Here is a 22,007-nt window from a genome sequence, read left to right as displayed (position 1 = left end):
TGGTAAAAATAATGTATATTTTGTATTTTTGCCCCCAAAAATAGGGTTTTGACAAAAAGCTCATGAAATGTAAAAAAAAAAAAAAAAAAGTACATATATATATATATATATATATATATATATATATATATATATATATATATATATATATATATATATATATATATACAGTATATATATATATATATATGTGTGTGTATATATATTTTCACCTGAAGTTGAATTAGAGATTCAAGCGTTTAATAAAAAAAATTATATATAACTTGTTTTAAACCCGTTTTAAGACTGAAACCCTTCTGCGTCCCTAGGACCTAACTTGCGGGAGCCCCTAAGGTAAAAAAAAAAAAAAGTGTATATTGTATTGGTTTTGAAAATGAAAAAATATCAAAATGGCCCCCGCATCCTTTGATTTTTTAGTGTGTGGCCCTAAGTGGAAAAAGTTTGGACACCCCTGACCTAGAGGCAGTCAGGGTGAGTCACCTATGAATACACCTGTTTGCCTTCCGAGTGCCGGTGCCGTATCTGCAACCGAAAGGAACGTCCCGTGCCACAAAGGCTTCAAAATACGGTAATGTTGGATTTTACGAGAATTGTACCCGGGAGTACCGACGGAACTGGGTCGAGATCTATAAAAGTACTGAATTGGGTACCCATCCCTACATGTATCTGTGTATCTTTCACAACGCTCAGAAAACAATTGAGAACCGTTTGTTTATGTTCATTTTTCTTTCCACATCCTCTAGTCTTGCTTCTCAGCTGAGTGCAGACTCCAGGCAGGCAACCATTTGGAGACCTTAAAAGAGTTGTGTGACATGCTCAGTCCAGAGGACGCTCATCGTCTAGCCCACACTCAGTTGAGGGAGTGTGAGAGTAGCTTGGCTGCCATCCAGCGCCAATTCAGTGGAGACCAAGAAGCCCTACTGCCTGATTCAAGGTGAGACGTGACAGAAGACCAGAGTTGCTCAGTCCTGATAAAGAGGGAGTTTAAAAAATGCACCGAGTGTATTTCTCACTGGGCATTTGCTTCAGTTTCACAGAAGTCATTTTATGTTTCTCAGGATTCCTGTTGTATTCAATGATGATCAGACCCCACAAAAAGAAACTGAAAGTGTTAATCCATCAATTTCAACTGAGGTATCAATCCATTACGTCCACTGAAGCATGTTCTAGATAACTATTGTTTTTTGTGTGAATTTCTCTACCACAAAACCCTCCATGTGTTTTGTTTGTAGGCGTCGCAGATGAAAATCATGACAGCAAGTGTAGAGCAAAAACCGGTTAAAAAGCAGCCCCCAGTTGTGGAAGAAGTCATCAAAAAGGAAGCTTTAGAGAGGTAGACTGAATGGAAAGTTTCCTGGTTGAACTTGTGTTTGGGTTCATTCATTTAGTCTTTGTTTGAACAATTTCCAGATATGATAATTGCAAGAAGTCTCTGCAAGTCCAGCTGTCTAAAAATGAACAGAGCATCAGCGATGTTCCCTCAGACTCTGGGACTCTAAAAGGTCTTCACACTCGCCTTCAGGAAATTCAGGTATTCAGCATTTAACATTTACTTTGGACAAGTTTATATCGGCCAGTGACCAGGAGCGGTTTCTTCTTTAGTTCTTGAGGCAGGAGACGACATCTCTGTGGTCTGAGTTTGCAAACCAGTGCTCCCACTTGAGTGAAGATGCTGGTCTGGAGCAGGAGATATCAGAGCTTGAGGATCAGTGGCGGGCTCAACAGTCCAACCTTCAGAGGAGAGGCAGCTCACTGGGTGCTGCTCTTCGACAAATTGACTCAACAGAGAACCACATGGTGGATTTCAGCGACCGCTTGGACCGTTACCTTAGACAACCCAAAGACATCACTGCCTTCACACTGGCCAACACTAACATCCTGAAAGACATCAAGGTCCTCTGTCCACTCTGATGATATGTTGAATTCTTTAAAACCTCTGTAGCAGATTGTAATCTATCTACTTCTACTACATTAGGAACTGGATGAAAATATCCAGAGTGAACTGGATCAGCTTTCACGTCTGGAGCCTGAATCCAGTAACCTTGATCCCAGAGACTGCCTACCTCTCTCCCGTGAGGTAGAAGCCCACAGAAACAGCCTGGATCAGCTTCGGCAACAAGTTCGCAAGAGTGAGGCGGCTGCTCGCGCTCTTGACCGCTTCCTCGTGTCACTTCGCACCTTAGAGGAGGACATCGCCGGAGTCCAGGGAGCCCCCTGCAGTGACACTGTGGCTCTGCAAGACTGTCGAGCCAAGCTCGCTGTTATTAAACAGAGTGTGGGCAGTCTGAAAGACAAGGCGCCGCAGCTAGATCTGCTGTTGCAGGGGGCTCGGCTGACGGTCACAAAGGATGGTTCTCCTGCCTCCTGTCTAGACATGGTAAATGTCTTGTTGAAGAAGCTGGGAGAAGCTGATAGCGGACTTGTAGGTCAGCAGCAGAGCCACAAGAAGGGAAACCAGAGCAAATCTTTGGGATTGAGGAAGAGGACCCTGTTGGGAGAAGTGAGAAAGCTCCAGGACACCATCGAAACACGAGGCCTAACTGAGGCGTCCATGCCAGCCGTGCAACAGAGGTGTGTGTTGTGTTTTTGCTGTACTGCATTGTTTTTCTTTTTGTCCTTTCAAATATTCTGTTTCTTCTCAGACTTCGGGCTCTGTCTGATTTGGATGACCAGCGGCAGACTCTGAACTCAGAGCTCCAAATTCTCAGGGACCTTCCTGAGTGTCAAGGAGAAGGTCAAAATCCCCTTGAGGAGCTAGACACTCTATACAAGCAGACTGAAACATCTTTGACTGACAGGTATGTTCTATTCATGCAAGTTGAACTTGGTCTGATGCTGTGACAAATATGTACGTGACCATCAGGAAGCAGCAGTGCAGCATCCTGATGGAGCTGCTGAAGAAGTTCCAAAGCTGTCGCAGCGGGCTAAGTAACACCATGCAGAGAGCGGAGCAGACCATCAGTGAGCAAGCCTCCTACCTGGGCAAAGACAACCTTCAGAGGATCATAACCAAGGTGAGCTCACTTCACTTTTTCTCTGTTGGTGATGAATAAACACGTGCATGTGTCCTGCACTTTAGTTCACTTAAATTAGTCAGAGTGGGCCTTAGGTACTCATGAATGCACTTGTCCAGGTCCAGGACATTAAGAAGGAGCTAAGTGGCCTCGGTGAGCCGATGGATGAGTTCAGGGGAGTTTCTAAGCAGCTGCAGTCTACACTGAAGAAGTTTCCGGACTGCAGAGAGGCTCCATTTGAGACTGAGGCTGACATACTGATGGACAACTGGCTGGATGTGAGTGCAATTTGTTTTGGATCCGGAACAAAATAGAATACGATTTTGTATGTAAAGTGTGACCTCGATTTTCGTGGCAGTTATGGTCCAAACCATGTTAGATGGTATTCCTACACTAGGGAAGCTTTTAATTGTATGAATATTGTATGCATTTTAGGTCTCTTTAAACTCTACACATGCCCTTATTAACCTTCAACACACATTCATAAGCACTTACTACGCTCTAATACACTTTCTACACTGCTGTGTACCGTATTTTTCGGAGTATAAGTCGCACCAGAGTATAAGTCGCACCTGCTGAAAATGCATAATAAAGAAGAAAAAAAACATATATAAGTCGCACTGGAGTATAAGTCGCACCTGCCGATAATGCATAATAAAGAAGGAAAAAAACATATATAAGTCGCACTGGAGTATAAGTCGCATTTTTTGGGGAAATGTATTTGATAAAACCCAACACCAAGAATAGACATTTGAAAGGCAATTTCAAATAAATAAAGAATAGTGAACAACAAGCTGAATAAGTGTACGTTATATGAGGCATAAATAACCAACTGAGAATGTTAACGTAACATATTATGGTAAGAGTCATTCAAATAACTATAACATATAGAACATGCTATACGTTTACCAAACAATCTGTCACTCCTAATCGCTAAATCCCATGAAATCTTATACGTCTAGTCTCTTACGTGAATGAGCTAAATAATATTATTTGATATTTTACGGTAATGTGTTAATAATTTCACACATAAGTCGCTCCTGAGTATAAGTCGCACCCCCCGGCCAAACTATGAAAAAAACTGCGATTTATGGTCCGAAAAATGCGGTAATTGTAAAATATAACATTTGACACAAGTACTCACGAATGATGACTGAATAATCAGCTGCATGGTTGTGTCATCACTATACAGGCCTCGAATTTTAACTTTTTAAGGTCAAGGCAAATGTTGCCTTAAAAGTGGGCTCATATTTTAGGGCACCAAGACAAGTTAGAAAGGCACAGAGGCAAACATTATTTTCTTTTGAGGCAGGGGCTCCAAAGCATGTATGCATGCATACATATATAATGTATATATAAACTTAAAAAAAAAAAAAATTAATATAAACTTGTCAGCCGTTTGTCATTTCATGATGCCTTTATCTCTATTTTTACATTTTGATAGAGAGAGGTATTTTTTTAATTATTTTTTTATTTTTTAAGTTATGTACATTCATATGTACATGTAGATGCTGTATCGGGACAAATCCATTAAGAGTTTGAGCAGAAATATGTCATATAGGAATTAACTATACACAACAAAACATTAACAAAATGATGTGTCACATGAATGGTTTTTGAAGTAACACCTTTGTGATATGAAAAAAACACAAGTAATGTAAAAAAAAACATGGCGTTCACTTTATGATATCAAAATAAAACACAAAGCAGTTTGGCTAATGAAGATGAAGTCTAATAAAGCTTTGTTCTTCTCCAACGCCCCCTTGTGGTTCAGTACAACAGTTTGGCCAACAACAAATAGAGGAGTGACACCTCTCACATCGAAAACACAATCTTCACAGCCTTCGTTCAATTCAATGAGATGACAAAGCATTTGAGCTAGTATTGATGTTATTGGAACACTGATACAATTTGCAGTTAAATAAAGGAGTGAACATCCCAGTAAACAAACTAAAGACTTTATAAACAAGTTGTGACAACGTTTACGACACATCGCCTGCTGCATGTTACCTCACCTCATTAACTCTCAGGCACAGCAGCTGATGGACGCTGTATTGAGAAAATTAAAGCAACATCAAATAGTTTTTCTCCTTCGCTGTATACTTTTAGTGTGGGGGACAAGTGCGTCTGTCTCCAATATTGTTCACACCTGTCTCCATCTAAGAGCAGTGTGCTCTTAAACGCACGCCGGGAAGCGAGGGAAAATGACGTTAAACCAAGCGCTTGGCTCTTTTTAACTCCGAGAGGAAATCTCCGCAGCAAAGTCCGTGTAGTTCGTCCGCCGTGATTATCAAGCCAAACTACGCTAGTGCGCATGCGCCTGACTTCGTGTTGCCTAAAATGCATTAATAAATGACGGGGTTTCGGTAATTAAATAATAAGACGGTATTTCTAACCGCCTGGAATTTATTTATCATTATACAGTTGACCATCACATCCCTCGCTTCAGCGTGAGGAACAACGTTATGGTGCGTTGTTGTCACAGGCATTTTGGTACCCACTGATGACAACATTCTTATTTTCTTTTCCTCCTTTATGGGGCGGCGTGGCTCAGATGGTAGGGCGGCCGTCCAGCAACTTGAGAGTTTCTGGTTCGAATCTAGCTTCCGCCATCCTAGTCATTGCCGTTGAGGTCTAGGGCCTGGGCCAGACACTTCAAACACACTCACCTTTCTCCCAGTGCCGCTCACACTGGTGTTTGAATGTGAATGACTGTTTATTGGTGGTCGGAGCGGCCGTAGGAACAAATTAGCAATTTCTGTCAGTCTACTGCTGTGGCTGCAAATATAGTTTACCACCATTAACGTGTTAATGTGGATTGAATGAATGATGGGTTCTTAGTTTTCACTGTAAAGCAATTTGTCTCTAGAAAATCACTATATAAATGTAATCCATTATGAAGCGCAGGGGTATCCAAACTACGGCCCGCGGGCCTAGTGTGTCCCGCCGACATCTTTAATCTGGACCCGAGATGCATACTTGCCAACCCTCCCGTTTTTAGCGGGAGAATCCCGGTATTCAGCGCCTCTCCCGACAACCTCCCGGCAGAGATTTTCTCCCGACAAACTCCCGGTATTCAGCCAGAGCTGGAGGCCACGCCCCCTCCAGCTCAATGCGGACCTTGGCGGACATGGCGACGCCGTCGACGAGCAAGATGAAGAAATACGCTTGCAAGTTCCAAAACGAATGGAAACAAGAATTTCAGTTCATCCAGGACAGATCGAAGGGGAAGGTGTATGTTGCCTGTACATTTTGTAAAACAGACTTCTCCATTGAACACGGTGGCCGAAATGATATACTCATCATGAACGGAGAAGTTAAACAGGGACAATGCTGCCATCTAGTGGGTAGCCACCAAAACACTGAAATTCAAGTATTTATTTTATTTATTATGTATAATAAAATAAATATATATATATATATATATATATATATATATATATATATATATATATATATATATATATATATATATATAGCTAAAATTCACTGAAAGTCAAGTATTTCATATATATATAAATATATATATATAGGAAATATATAGGAAATACTCGAGTTGGTGAATTCTAGCTGTAAATAACCACGCCCCCCACCCCCGACCAAGCCCCCCACCCCCTACCCCCCACCCCCCATTTTTGGAGGTCTCAAGGTTGGCAAGTATGCCGAGATGTTATGAGTTCAGTAAGAAATCTTACCCACAGGGAGATTGAAATTCATTCTAACTCCTATTCCGGCCCGGATGCACCAAATGATAATATAAATACATTTAATAAAGTCAAATACAAATAAGGCAACAAGAGAAGCATCCTACATTTCTCTTTTGTAAAATAAACCTGAACAGCCGATATGGGCATCTACATCAACTATATGATTTGCCTAAGAAGCTGGACAGGACAAAAAAATAAAATAAAAAAATTCATTCTAACTGTCTGACAATGTTGATGCTGCTATTAAATCGTCATCTGGTGGACAACGTGAGTAATTCAGGTCAAAGACCCATCCATCCATCCATTTTCTATCGCTTGTCCTTTTCGGGGTCGCGGGGGGTGCTGGAGCCTATCTCAGCTGCACACGGGCGGAAGGCGGGGTACACCCTGGACCTTCAATAGGAAATCCAAAAAACCTTCCCGAGTCATAGGGCAAAAAATAATTCCAACCAACACAAAATGTTAACAGACATGGTCACACATAACACCACCTGCAATATCCCAACTCATATGGAAACGGGGTTTGTATTTGAAAGTTCGACTTGTACCATGTTTACTTCTCTGACAACCTCCTTAAAGTTTTATAATCAATCAGAAATATCAAGCAGCTAAAATGTGCCAAACATGGATAAATGGTGTAATTTTGAATCTTTTATGGTGCATGGACGTTTTTTATAATGTCCACAAAGGTGGTGTATTTCTTTTTTTAGCTTTAACTTTTCATTTTTTAGCATTGTAACCACATTTGCAAACAACTTTTCTCTTCATAGAATTTTCTTTCAATAAAGAAATAAAGTGCAAAAATGTCAAAGCATCATAACAAGCAGTTATGTCAAATAGCTGCAGAAGTGAACTTTTTGGAGAGCTGTATTATTTCCAGTTTTGTGCCCAAGGGACTGATTTTATTTAACACTATATTATTATTTATACACCTATAGTGATCACAGAGACAGGTTGTTTTTGTGTTACTGTATATATTTTTTTCTCTGAAAAATCCCACTTAATATACTTTGAGTAACAACAGTCAATATTTATTAATTTTTTTTTTTTTTTTAGGGGGGTAACAGTCAATATTTATTTATTTATTAGATTACATTTTTTTTCTTATATAATAAAAGTGAGCTTTTGTTAAACCAAATATTGTGTGTTTTTTTCCATATACAACAACCTATCTGGACTCGATAAGAGAATCGATAAGGAATCGGTTCGATAAGAGGATTCGATAATAGGCTCGAACTCGATAATTTCTTATCAAACATCATCCCTAGTCATTAGGCGCAGATAGCGAAAGCAGGAAAACAATGGACCGGAAAAAGCGCTCCAAGGTGTAATAAAGTTCAAAACAAAAGGTATAATTCAATGAATAACTTTACTGAGAGATTTCAGCAGGGTAAAACACATGACCAACACTTTTACGACCAACCGAAAACATAGCAACCAGGCTAGCAACGCACCTCCTTTACGGCAGCTGTCGCAACGTTCTTAAAGCAACCGCAGCACATACATATATATATATATACAACACATCTCCCTTTTTTAACTTTTGTTTTTCTTTCCTTGTAAACAAAACAAAATCACACTGTATATGTGTTGTCTGTCTATTTATAAATAATGTTGGCTGAGTTCTTGACGTTTACTTTCACAGCGTGCTCATAACCTCATTCTTAGCTGCCGGGTGGTGACATGCAACAACACTTTTCGGGGCTACCGCGCATGCTCGTCACTCCCATTGCATGCTGGGTAGTGTAGTTGTTATTTTCCCTAGCTCATAACATCACATCTTTCCCCCTATAAAGAAAGATTTTAACTCAATAAAGTGTATTTCTTTTTTTAGCTTTAACTTTTCATTTTTTAGCATTGTAACCACATTTGCAAACAACTTTTCTCTTCATAGAATTTTCTTTCAATAAAGAAATAAAGTGCAAAAATGTCAAAGCATCATAACAAACAGTTATGTCAAATAGCAGCAGAAGTGCACTTTTTGGAGAGCTGTATTATTTTCAGTTTTGTGCCCAAGGGACTGATTTTATTTAACACTATATTATTATTTATACACCTATAGTGATCACAGAGACAGGTTGTTTTTGTGTTACTGTATATATTTGTTTTTCTGAAAAATCCCACTTAATATACTTTGGGTAACAACAGTCAATATTTATTAATTTTATTGTATTTTTTTAGGGGGGTAACAGTCAATATTTATTTATTTATTAGATTTTATTTTTTTCTTATATAATAAAAGTGAGCTTTTGTTAAACCAAATATTGTGTGTTTTTTTCCATATACAACAACCTATCTGGACTCGATAAGAGAATCGATAAGGAATCGGTTCGATAAGAGGATTCGATAATAGGCTCGAACTCGATAATTTCTTATCAAACATCATCCCTAGTTAAAATACATGTTTCTAAAAGTGCTCATTTACAATTTTAAAATCTGTGATGCCGTAAGAAGTGAACAACAGTAACTGAATCATGATAAGGGAACACTGTGATTGAAACAGATTACAACCGGATCTGATTCGACAGAGAAATACAATGTGTGACTGAACATGTTACATGGTGATGTGTCATGTTTCCCATGCAGATGACCGAGAAAACAGACTCATACATGGACAACCTTAAGGTGGGCCTGGAACTGTGGGAAAAGCAATTGATGTTGGGGGGAGAGATTGATGGCTGGGTGGCCACCAAACTGGCACTCTTTGCGGAAAGCCACCCCTTCCACAAACAGGAGCAAGTTGTGGCAATGAAGGTGAGCGTCAACCGCTGCAGACCCTAGCAAGTCTTTGTAAAGGAAATCAACGATGTAAATGATGTTACAATGCAGGAAGAGGTGCAGGCCCATGAGGAAAACATTGATAATTTCCACAAGAAGTCTGAGGAGATCCAGGAAATGCTTCAGAGTCAGGATGCACCACTTGAACTGCAAGTGAGTAGAAAAACCTTCAAACACAAATACTGTGCAACTAAATGTGTTTTTTCAAAGGGCAGGGCTTTAGATCATGGGTCACCAACGCGGTGCCCGCGGGCACCAGGTAGCCCGTAAGGACCAGATGAGTAGCCCGCTGGCCTGTTCTAAAAATAGCTCAAATAGCAGCACTTACCAGTGAGCTGCCTCTATTTTTTCAATTGTATTTATTTACTAGCAAGCTTGTCTCGCTTTGCCCGACATTTTTAATTCTAAGAGAGACAAAACTCAAATAGAATTTGAAAATCCAAGAAAATATTTTAAAGACTTGGTCTTCACTTGTTTAAATAAATTCATTAATTTGTTTTACTTTGCTTCTTATAACTTTCAGAAAGACAATTTTAGAGAAAAAATACAACCTTAAAAATGATTTTAGGATTTTTAAACACATATACCTTTTTACCTTTTAAATTCCCTCCTCTTCTTTCCTGACAATTTAAATCAATGTTCAAGTAAATGTATTGTTTTTATTGTAACGAATAATAAATACATTTTAATTTAATTCTTCATTTTAGCTTCTGTTTTTTCGATGAAGAATATTTGTGAAATATTTCTTCAAAGTTATTATGATTAAAATTCAAAAAAATTATTCTGGCATATCTAGAAAATCTGTAGAATCAAATTTAAATCTTATTTCAAAGTCTTTTGAATTTCTTTTAAAATGTTTGTTCTGGAAAATCTAGAAGAAATAATGATTTGTCTTTGTTAGAAATATAGCTTGGTCCAATTTGTTATATATTCTAACAAAGTGTAGATTGGATTTTAACCTATTTAAAACATGTCATCAAAATTCTAAAATTAATCTTAATCAGGAAAAATTACTAATGATGTTGCATACATTTTTATTTTTATTTTTTTCAAAAAGATTCGAATTAGCTAGTTTTTCTATTCTTTTTTTCGGTTGAATTTTGAATTTTAAAGGGTCGAAATTGAAGATAAACTATGTTTCAAAATTTAATTGTCATTTTTTCTTGTGTTTTCTCCTCCTTTAAACCGTTCAATTAAGTGTAAATATCATTAATTATTAATAATAACATAGAGTTAAAGGTAAATTGAGCAAATTGGCTATTTCTGGCAATTTATTTAAGTGTGTATCAAACTGGTAGCCCTTCGCATGAATCAGTACCCAAGAAGTAGCTCTTGGTTTCAAAAAGGTTGGTGACCCCTGCTTTAGATCAATGAGCCCTGAGTAATATTCTACCCAATGCTATGAGATCTCTTGCATTGCCTGCAGGTGATGGAAACACAGCTGAGGAAGAGGATGGAGCAGGTGAAGGAGCTGTTTGCAGACTGCACCGACGTCTTTGAGGAGCTGATGATGGTGAAGACACATTTTGCGGAGAAAATTGCAGAGTGCCTGTCAGCCCTTGGGAACATTCACTGTTCTATCAGTGAGCTCCATGCCTCAGAACCAAAAGCAGAGACCCAGATGCAGGTGCGCAGCTCAGATATATAGTAATTAGAGATGTCCGATAATGGCTTTTTTGCCGATATTCCGATATTGTCCAACTCTTAATTACCGATTCCGATATATACAGTCGTGGAATTAACACATTATTATGCCTAATGTTGTTGTGATGCCCCGCTGGATGCATTAAACAATGTAACTTTACCATGGATTGATTAACGTGGACCCCGACTTAAACAAGTTGAAAAACGTATTCGGGTGTTACCATTTAGTGGTCAATTGTACGGAATATGTACTGTACTGTGCAATCTACTAATACAAGTTTCAATCACTCAATCAAAAACAAGGTTTTCCAAAATAAGAGAACAACTTCAACTCCAGTTATGGAAAAAAGTCACAAAGTGCATTATTTTTCTTAAAGGCCTACTGAAATGATTTTTTAAAATTTAAACGGGGATAGCAGATCCATTCTATGTGTCATACTTGATCATTTCGCGATATTGCCATATTTTTGCTGAAAGGATTTAGTAGAGAACATCGACGATAAAGTTGCAACTTTTGGTCGCTGATAAAAAAAGCCTTGCCTGTACCGGAAGTAGCGCGACGTCCCAGGTTGAAGAGCTCCTCACATTTCCCCATTGTTTACACCACCAGCGAGAGCGATTCGGACCAAAAAAGCGACGATTACCCCATTAATTTGAGCGAGGATGAAAAATTTGTGGATGAGGAACATGAGAGTGAAGGACTAGAGTGCAGTACAGGACGCATCTTTTTTTGCTTTGACCGTAACTTAGGTACAAGCTGGCTCATTGGATTCCACACTCTCTCCTTTTTCTATTGTGGATCACGTATTTGTATTTTAAACCACCTGGGATACTATATCCTCTTGAAAATGAGAGTCGAGAACGCGAAATGGACATTCACAGTGACTTTTATCTCCACGACAATACATCGGCGAAGCACTTTAGCTATGGAGCTAACGTGATAGCATCGGGCTTAACTGCATATAGAAACAAAAGAAATAAACCCCTGACTGGAAGGATAGACAGAAAATCAACAATACTATTAAACCATGGACATGTAACTACACGGTTAATGCTTTCCAACCTGGCGAAGCTTAACAATGCTGTTGCTAACGACGCCATTGAAGCTAACTTAGCAACGGGACCTCACAGAGCTATGCTAAAAACATTAGCTATCCACCTACGCCAGCCAGCCCTCATCTGCTCATCAACACCCGTGCTCACCTGCGTTCCAGCGATCGACGGAGCGACGAAGGACTTCACCCGATCATCGATGCGGTCGGCGGCTAGCGTCGGATAGCGCGTCTGCTATCCAAGTCAAAGTCCTCCTGGTTGTGTTGCTGCAGCCAGCCGCTAATACACCGATCCCACCTACAGCTTTCTTCTTTGCAGTCTCCATTGTTCATTAAACAAATTGCAAAAGATTCACCAACACAGATGTCCAGAATACTGTGGAATTATGAAATGAAAACCGAGCTTTTTGTATTGGATACAATGGTGTCCGAATACTTCCGTTTTAACGATTGACGTCACGCGCATACGTCATCATACATAGACGTTGTCAACCGGAAGTTTAGCGGGAAATTTAAAATTGCACTTTATAAGTTAACCCGGCCGTATTGGCATGTGTTGCAATGTTAAGATTTCATCATTGATATATAAACTATCAGACTGCGTGGTCGGTAGTAGTGGCTTTCAGTAGGCCTTTAACATGCCTCAAAACAGCAGCTTGGAATTTGGGACATGCTCTCCCTGAGATAATCCTAACACCCACTACAACTATGGGAAATACTATACTTTGACTTTCACAAAGTGCATTATTTTTTGTTTTTTTTAAACATGCCTCAAAACAACAGCTGCAAAAACTGTACTAGAGATGGGGTGGTAGCGGGGGGTGTATATTGTAGCGTCCCGGAAGAGTTAGTGCTGCAAGGGGTTCTGGGTATTTGTTCTGTTGTGTTTATGTTGTGTTACGGTGCGGATGTCCTCCCGAAATGTGTTTGTCATTCTTGTTTGGTGTGGGTTGACAGTGTGGCGCATATTTGTAACAGTGTTAAAGTTGTTTATACGGTCACCCTCGGTGTGACCTGTATGTCTGTTGATCAAGTATGTCTTGCATTCACTCATGTGTGTGTAGAAGCCGCATATATTAGGTGACCGGGCCAGCACGCTGTTTGTATGGAGGAAAAGCGGACGTGACGACAGGTTGTAGAGCAGTGGTCCCCAACCACCGGGCCGCGGTACGCGGCCGCACAAGAAATAAAAAATAAATTAAAAAAAAAATATATATTTTTTTTTTATTTATTAAATCAACATAAAAAACACAATATATACATTATATATCAATATCAAGCAATACAGTCTGCAGGGATACAGTCCGCAAGCACACATGATTGTATTTCTTTATGACAACAACAACAAAAAAAAACAAAAAAAAAAAAAATTACTACCAGGGGCACTGAAATTCGGGGGTCTCCCGAGAAAATCGGGAGGTTGAAACCGATACCTATAATTTCCGATATTACATTTTAAAGCATTTATCGACATCTCTAATAGTAATATACTGTAAACACTTTATGTTGAACAAATAAAAATTCCAGGAAGATTACTTCCACTTTACTGCAATTCAAACATTTCCAAAATGAATGAAAGAAGAACTGTTGTGCTCCAGGATCTAGAGGCAGGTCTAGAGGACCAGGAGAGGCAGGCTGAGTCCGTGCTGAAGGAGATTGCTCTGGTCTCCAGTGTGGCGAGTCCACAGGTGCTGGAGACTCTTTCGGCGGACTGCGAAGGACTGACAGCTGCCATCGCCCGCGCCAAGGACATAATCCACCTGAAGAGAGAGGAGCGGGAAAAAGGCTTCCTCACGGTCATTGAAGGTCAGTTTTTGAAGCGTTCTACTTTTCCTGCTCAATGTTCACGAGAAGTCTGCCGGCAAAGATGATGATGCTCGATTCTTGTGTTGAATTGCCATCTTCTCCAGATGAGAGGCAGTCATTTGAGGACTGGTACCAGGACCTGCAGCTGGCTGTCTATGAGTGCTTCGAGGACCCAGAGAGTAGGTTGGATGTAGAAACGTCTTTGCAGAGACTGACAGTAAGTGGACGACCACAGTTTCTTACCAGCTGTCTCTTCTGTGATGGACATGCACGACAAAAAGATCTTCACGGTTTCTCTTTTGTCTCTCAGGGCTTCTTGAAGACCAACGCTGCAGAGCAACGTCTGGACCAGCTGAAGGATCATCTGGACATCGGCCGCCAACAGATTGATGCTCAACGGCTGACCGAGCTCGACAACTGGCTGAAAGATGAGCGCGAGGAGGTGCTCAGGTTCACCAGACACTGTTTGATTAGGCAGAAACAGATAGAGTGTCTCCATGCAGACTTATGCGGGTAAATGGTCACAGCTAATGTTTTCTCACCTCACATGCTGGAAGTGATGTACATCCATCCGGATTCTTCTTCCTTCATGTTGTAGTCTGCAGACACATCATGATAGCCTCCACGAGTGGCTGCAGGACAAAGAGAATCAAAGTACAACCCCTGTCAAAGCCAAACATCTCCTCAAGGACCTCCAGGATGAAAGGTGATCAAAGAGACTTTATATCATCATCATCATCATCATCACTGTTCATAAGCACACACTTTACAATTCAACTAGAAATGATCTGAAATGAAGCAAGAAATGCCACTAAAAAAATAACTGTTAGGATTATTAGGGCCAGGTGGTTGTGATCAGAGGTGGGTAGAGTAGCTGAAAATGGTAACTAAGTAAGGTTACTGCTGCTTAAAGGTAATATGACACGTACAAAAAATAATAAGTACCGTATTTTTGGGAGTATACGTCGCTCCGGAGTATAAGTTGCACCGGCCGAAAATGCATAATAAAGAAGGAAAAAAACATAAGTCGCACTGGAGTATAAGTCGCATTTTTTGGGTTAGGGTTAGGGCAGGGGTCGGCAACCTTTACCACTCAAAGAGCCATTTTGACGAGTTAAAGATAATAATGGGAGCCACAAAACTCTTTTGAAATTTAAAATGAAATAACACTGCATACAAAGCTTTTTTTTTACATTTGGGCTATGTTTAAAACCAAGGGTCTCAGACACACGCTCCGGCCCGCACCTTATTAAGACAATTTAATGTTAGTACGGCCCACACGTTTTACTTTAACGGCGCTTGACAGCGTCATACTTGCCAACTCTCAGTCTTTCCGGGAGACACCCGAAATGTAGGGCGTGTTGGTACTGTTTTTAGCGCTCTCTACAGTCTTTGCAAACAGCGTACCTGATCGGCCACATGTTGAACGCAGCTTCTGCTTGCACACGTAAGTGACAGCAAGGCATACTTAGTCAACAGTCACACAGCTTACACATAATAAGTTTGAAGAAATATTTCACAAATATTCTTCGTCGAAAAAACAGAAGCTAAAATGAAGAATTAAATTAAAATGTATTTATTATTCTTTACAATAAAAAAAAAAATACTTGAACATTGATTTAAATTGTCAGGAAAGAAGAGGAAGGAATTTAAAAGGTAAAAAGGTATATGTGTTTAAAAATCCTAAAATAATTTTTAAGGTTGTATTTTTTCTCTAAAATTGTCTTTCTGAAAGTTATAAGAAGCAAAGTAAAAAAAAAATGTATGATTTTATTTAAACAAGTGAAGACCAAGTCTTTAAAATATTTTCTTGGATTTTCAAATTCTATTTGAGTTTTGTCTCTCGTAGAATTAAAAATTTCGGGCAAAGCGAGACCAGCTTGCTAGTAAATAAATACAATTTAAAAAATAGAGGCAGCTCACTGGTAAGTGCTGCTATTTGAGCTATTTTTAGAACAGGCCGGGGGGCGACTCATCTGGTCCTTACGGGCTACCTGGTGCCCGCGGGCACCGCGTTGGTGACCCCTGTCATATACCATCATGTGACTGCCAGGCTCCGTTTGATTGGTGAAATGGAGACACATGTCACTTAGTGCTTACATTGGATTGGTGAACCGGAGTCATGTGACAGTGTCCGCTGGAAGAAGGCTCTCCGACCGGCCAAACAATTCACCTTTGCAAGCAGTAATCAATTTGAAAACAGTACACGTGATATAAATACATGTTGTGATCTGAAATAAACTCAATCAAACAAAGTACCGTAATTTCCGGACTATAAGCCGCACCTGACTATAAGCCGCACCAGCTAAATTTAGGGGAAAATACAGATTGCTCCATATACAAGCCGCACCCGACTATAAGCCGCAGGGTTTTGATCTGTAATTACCGTAGTATATTGGGGTTCCTGCTACCACGGAGGGGATTGTCGGGACAGAGATGACTGTTTGGGAACGCAAAGCGTCCCATTTATTAACAATAAATCTTTCAATCATTTAATCAAACTTTCACATCTTTGACATGGCGAACAGCATTCGTGCAGAGTACAAATAATACAACGGTGCAAAGTAATACAAGGTGCTCGCCTGTACGTTATCAAAATAACCAGCCTACCGGTATATGAAAAGTCAGTCTTTAATCATTGTGTCATCGTCTTCCTCCTGCGTACTGAAACCACCGAAATCCTCTTCGTCGGTGTCGGAGAAGAACAGGCCGTAAATAAGCCGCACCCTTGTATAAGGCGCAGGGACCAGAACGAGGGGAAAAAGTAGCGGCTTATAGTCCGGAAATTACGGTACATGTTGTGATCTGAAATAAACTCAATCAAACAAAGTACAATTAATATTTGTTCTTCACAGAAACACTTAAGTACAAGTATGTTGCATTAAAACTACTCTGACAAGTACACATTATCCAAAAAGTTACTTTAGTAAATGTAACGGAGTAAAGCGTTACCACCCACCTCTGGTTGTAATCACCACAGCAACGGCACCTGAGCATTCTGATTGGGCGCTCAGTCAGTGCTCTGAGGCGATGTCATAACATCATTGCCTTTCTGTCTATGATCTCACTTTTGATCTTTTTAGACCTGCAAGTCAAGTGTTTCCAACGATCGAGTTTGAATGGAATGTTGAGCGTTCAAAGCCCTCATGTGAAAAGTGTCATATTTTGTCTGCTCCCGTTTGGCAGACAAAGAGCGGACGCCGTCATTGAGCTCCTTGCTTCAGTGAGCCGCCAGGGCGTTAAAGCTGACCCGCTCGTGAAGGACAGCGACGACCTAATACGGCGCTACCGAAAGCTGGAAGCCAGACTGCAGACACAGGCGGAGGCCCACGACATCTTGGAGGGGGAACTGGAGCAGTTTATGAGCCAGTCTGAGAGAACCAAAGGCTGGTTTAAAGACCTCCTACAGCCTTTTACCTTAGCAGATGGAGACAAGCAGTGCAAGGAGATGAGCCACCAAGCAAAGGTCAGAGGAAATATTGTTGAACTAATTACAGGCATGTGATTTTTCCGTCTAAAGTCGGAATTCCGTCTTTTTTAATCTCGGGAAAGAAAAAAAAATTATCTCCCATTTTTCCGTTTTTTTTCCGACCCTAAATCAAGATTCGAGACGTAGTTTATATTACGCCGTAGTTGATTGGTCGATATGTTCCTTGTGACCAATCAGGACATCTGTTATGAATGATGACGTTAATAACGTCATCATTCATAATGGTTATTACGGCCATTTTCCATATGTAAACGATGTCGGTTCTCGAGAGTAAGGACGCTTTACGAGTAAAAGAAATTGATAAACATGTCAAAAATAAGTTTCGATGGGACTGGATGGAAAGGGAAATCACTGATACTGTTGGGAAGAAGAAAGTTACAACTTTGTTCGGTGATTTTATTCGGAAAATCGATCGTCCCGGAAAGGTTTTGTGCACGCGGTGTCATGATAATATTAACTATGGATCACGAGGTTTCAAGGCTTTGGAAGTACATGCGAAACGCCAAAAACATATGAAACAACTTGAAGCAAGGAAAACCAACTTTTCACTAGCTGGTACTTTTGGATGTCAACCGAAAGTGAGCAAACCTTACGGACTTCATCCTTTGTTTACATCGAGAGGAAAGATCCACTCACTTCAGTTGCAGATAGGGTTGTTAATAATGAGGTAAGCTAAAAAATATTTGTTTGCGAAATACGCAAGTTTGTTTTAAATATTAACCAATTATTGCTTAGCGAAATATAAATGGGTTTTTCTAAAAATAAAAAGCCACGTGAAAATATATTATGAAATTACAGAAATCCAAAGAGTCGCATTATTGATTCCAGTTAACAATTTATTTGAAATAAATTTGCATATAATACTATTTTGTAATATTAAGTTCTTATGTAGTCTGTTGAAACTATTGTCAGTGGTGTAACAATCTTGAAGGTAAATATTTTCACACTTGTTTCATGCAATATGTCAGTGTCCTCACATTGTTATTATTTCCTATTTTCAAATATGAGTAAACAATACTAAACATGTTTAATTATTTTCATAAATGTACATCCTATTTTGGCGAAAAGAATGAAATGTTGACATTACATGAACTGAAGTAATGTGGTAATACTGTAAATAAACTGTAGATAATAACACTGATCAATGTGACACCTGTGGATGTGAAATGAACACAAGATGTAAATATTAGTGACTAAATACTGTTGGGACTGAACCATATACAGTGATTCATTAGGATTATTGGGTTATGCATGTTCTATTAATGAGGTTTTCATGTCTTTAAACACTAAAATATTTTCTTCAAATGGTGCTGTCTTTGTTAATTTTAGCATGTTAAATTGGTGAAAAACCAGGAGCTGGACCGGTCTGGGGGACTTTGTCCCCCAGACCCCCGGAAGTTTTTTCAGTCTTTTTCATTGTGGTCAAATCACATGCCTGTAATTAGTGTTTGCGCTTGGTGTCTTACACTGAACAAATATACTTTTGTTTTTGCTCCCATTTTTCATGAGTTGAAATTCAAAGATCTAAAATGTTTACTACATACACAAAAGACCTATTCCTCTCAAATATTGTTCACAAATCTGTCTAAATCTGTGTTAGTGAGCATGTCTTCTTTGCCAAGATAATCCATCCCACCTCACAGGTGTGGCATATCAAGATGCTGATTAAACAGCTTGATTATTGCACAGGTGTGCCTTAGGCTGCCCACAATAAAAGGCCACTCTGAAATGTGCAGTTTTATCACTCAGCACAATGCCACATATTTCAAGTTTTGAAGGAGCATGTAGTCGGCATGCTGACTACAGGAATGTCCACCATTGATTGATTTTTGAGACTTTTATTAGTAGGTTGCACAGTGAAGTACATATTCCGTACAATTGACCACTAAATGGTAACACCCCAATAAGTTTTTCAACTTGTTTAAGTCGGGGTCCACTTAAATTGATTCATGATACCAGAGCTGTAGCCCATGAATTGAATGTTCATTTCGCTACCATAAGCCGTCTCCAAAGGCGTTTTAGAGGTATTTGGCAGTACATTCAACCGGCCTCACAACCGCAGACCACGTGTAACCACACCGGCCCAAGACCTCCACATCCAGCAGGTGCACCTCCGTAATCATCTGAGACCAGCCACCCGGACCGCTGCTGCAACAGTTTGTTTGCATAACCAAAGAATTTCTGCACAAACTGAGAAACCATTTCAGGGAAGCTCATCTGCATGCTCGTCGTCCTCATTGGGGTCTCGACCTAACTGCGGTTTGTCGTCGTAACCGATTTGAGTGGGCAAATGCTCACTTCCGATGGCGTCTGGCACGGATGAATCCCGGTTTTCACTGTTCAGGGCAGATGGCAGACCGTGTTTGTGGTGTCGTTGTGGAAGAGCGGTTTGCTGATGTCAGCGTTGTGAAGGGAGTGGCCCATGGTGGGTGTGGGGTTATGGTACGGGCAGGCGTTTATTACGGACAACGAAGGCAAGTGCATTTTATTGATGGCATTTTGAATGCACAGATACCGTGACGAGATCCTGAGGCCCATTGTTGTGCCATTCACCCGAGACCATCACCTCATGTTGCAGTATGACAATGCACGACCCCATGTTGCAATGATCTCTACACAATTCCTAGAAGCTTGAAGACATCCCGGTTCTTTCATGGCCAGCATACTCACCGGACTTGTCACCCATTGAGCATGTTTGGGATGCAGTGGATCGGCATATAGGAATAGGTCTTTTGTGTATATAGTCAAAGTTTCAGACTTTTAATTTCAACTCATGAAAAATGGAAGCAAAAACAAAAGTGTTGCGTTTATGTTTTTGTTCAGTGTAATTACAAGTAAGCTTAAAGGCCTACTGAAAGGATTTTTATTTATTTAAACGGGGATAGCAGATCCATTCTATGTGTCATACTTGATCATTTCGCGATATTGCCATGTTTTTGCTGAAAGGATTTAGTAGAGAACATCGACGATAAAGTTCACAACTTTTGGTCGCTGATAAAACAAGCCTTGCCTGTACCGGAAGTAGCGTGACGTCACAGGTTGATGGGCTCCTCACATTTCCCCATTGTTTACACCAGCAGCGAGAGCAATTCGGACAGAGAAAGCAACGATTACCCCATTAATTTGAGCCAGGATGAAAGATTCGTGGATGAGGAACGTGAGAGTGAAGGACTAGAGTGCAGTGCAGGACGCATTTTTTTTCGCTCTGACCGTAACTTAGGTACAAGCTGGCTCATTGGATTCCACACTCTCTCCTTTTTCTATTGTGGATCACGGATTTGTATTTTAAACCACCTCGGATACTATATCCTCTTGAAAATGAGAGTCGAGAACGCGAAATGGACATTCACAGTGACTTTTATCTCCACGACAATACATCGGCGAAGCACTTTAGCTACGGAGCTAACGTGATAGCATCGGGCTTAACTGCAGATAGAAACAAAAGAAATAAACCCCTGACTGGAAGGATAGACAGAAAATCAACAATACTATTAAACCATGGACATGTAACTACACGGTTAATGCTTTCCAGCCTGGCGAAGCTTAACAAAGCTGTTGCTAACGACGCCATTGAAGCTAACTTAGCAACGGGACCTCACAGAGCTATGCTAAAAACATTAGCTATCCACCTACGCCAGCCAGCCCTCATCTGCTCATCAACACCCGTGCTCACCTGCATTCCAGCGATCGACGGAGCGACGAAGGACTTAACCCGATCATCCGTGCGGTCGGCGGCTAGCGTCGGATAGCGCGTCTGCTGTCAAAGTCCTCCTGGTTGTGTTGCTGCAGCCAGCCGCTAATACACCGATCCCACCTACAACTTTCTTCTTTGCAGTCTCCATTGTTTATTAAACAAATTGCAAAAGATTCACCAACACAGATGTCCAGAATACTGTGGAATTTTGAGATGAAAACAGAGTTTTTTGTATTGTATTCAATGGTGTCCGAATACTTCCGTTTCAACCATTGACGTCACGCGCATACGTCATCATACGTAGACGTTTCCAACCGGAAGTTTAGCGGGAAATTTAAAATTGCACCTTATAAGTTAACCCGGCCGTATTGGCATGTGTTGCAATGTTAAGATTTCATCATTGATATATAAACTATCAGACTGAGTGGTCGGTAGTAGTGGGTTTCAGTAGGCCTTTAACAGAACAATTCTCCTTTGGGCCATCAGGCTCTTCTGAGCACAAAACCAGAGGGAGACTCCAAGGTGAACCAGCTGCGATGCCTGAGCCAGAGTCTTTGCGAGCAGGAGCAGTTGGAGCAGAGCAAGAAACAGCAAGTCCAGCAGTCGCTTCAAGACGTGGAGGACGAATGGCAAGCTGTCCTCCAGGCTGCTGAAGATACTTTAAACAAGTCGGAGAAGCAAGCTTGCCTACACCAAGAAATGGATGCTTTCAGAGTCCAGAGTGACAGCTTGCAGTCCTGGATCAGCGACTCTGCTGAGGACATTCAGTCTCCTGGAGGTTGCACGGATGAAAAGCAGCATGTGAGTTGAAATCCTCGATGA

General features: G+C 40.4%; 1 protein-coding gene and 1 long non-coding RNA gene across 2 annotated transcripts in view; one reads left to right on the top strand and one right to left on the bottom strand.

The window, feature by feature from the left end:
* LOC133640784 (uncharacterized) overlaps positions 1–22,007 on the top strand; it is a 76,446-nt gene that overhangs the window by 5,881 nt on the left and 48,558 nt on the right. Inside the window, exons 3-20 of the mRNA XM_062034429.1 lie at positions 744–934; positions 1,059–1,134; positions 1,233–1,333; positions 1,411–1,531; positions 1,603–1,893; positions 1,976–2,571; positions 2,643–2,798; positions 2,864–3,014; positions 3,134–3,292; positions 9,308–9,475; positions 9,551–9,652; positions 10,926–11,126; positions 13,794–14,001; positions 14,106–14,218; positions 14,312–14,514; positions 14,600–14,707; positions 17,188–17,467; positions 21,672–21,986. Coding sequence (XP_061890413.1) covers positions 744–934; positions 1,059–1,134; positions 1,233–1,333; positions 1,411–1,531; positions 1,603–1,893; positions 1,976–2,571; positions 2,643–2,798; positions 2,864–3,014; positions 3,134–3,292; positions 9,308–9,475; positions 9,551–9,652; positions 10,926–11,126; positions 13,794–14,001; positions 14,106–14,218; positions 14,312–14,514; positions 14,600–14,707; positions 17,188–17,467; positions 21,672–21,986 — 3,540 coding nt within the window. The remainder of the gene's footprint in view (positions 1–743; positions 935–1,058; positions 1,135–1,232; positions 1,334–1,410; positions 1,532–1,602; positions 1,894–1,975; positions 2,572–2,642; positions 2,799–2,863; positions 3,015–3,133; positions 3,293–9,307; positions 9,476–9,550; positions 9,653–10,925; positions 11,127–13,793; positions 14,002–14,105; positions 14,219–14,311; positions 14,515–14,599; positions 14,708–17,187; positions 17,468–21,671; positions 21,987–22,007) is intronic.
* LOC133640788 (uncharacterized) lies at positions 13,481–14,634 on the bottom strand. Its single transcript, XR_009824213.1, has 3 exons — positions 14,544–14,634; positions 14,245–14,463; positions 13,481–14,163 (listed from the first exon to the last, which is right to left on the bottom strand). It is a non-coding gene; the product is annotated as an uncharacterized LOC133640788 (long non-coding RNA).

Source organism: Entelurus aequoreus, linkage group LG23, assembly GCF_033978785.1.
Source record: "Entelurus aequoreus isolate RoL-2023_Sb linkage group LG23, RoL_Eaeq_v1.1, whole genome shotgun sequence".
Taxonomy (NCBI): domain Eukaryota; kingdom Metazoa; phylum Chordata; class Actinopteri; order Syngnathiformes; family Syngnathidae; genus Entelurus; species Entelurus aequoreus.
This window is presented reverse-complemented; position numbering and strand designations above follow the sequence as displayed.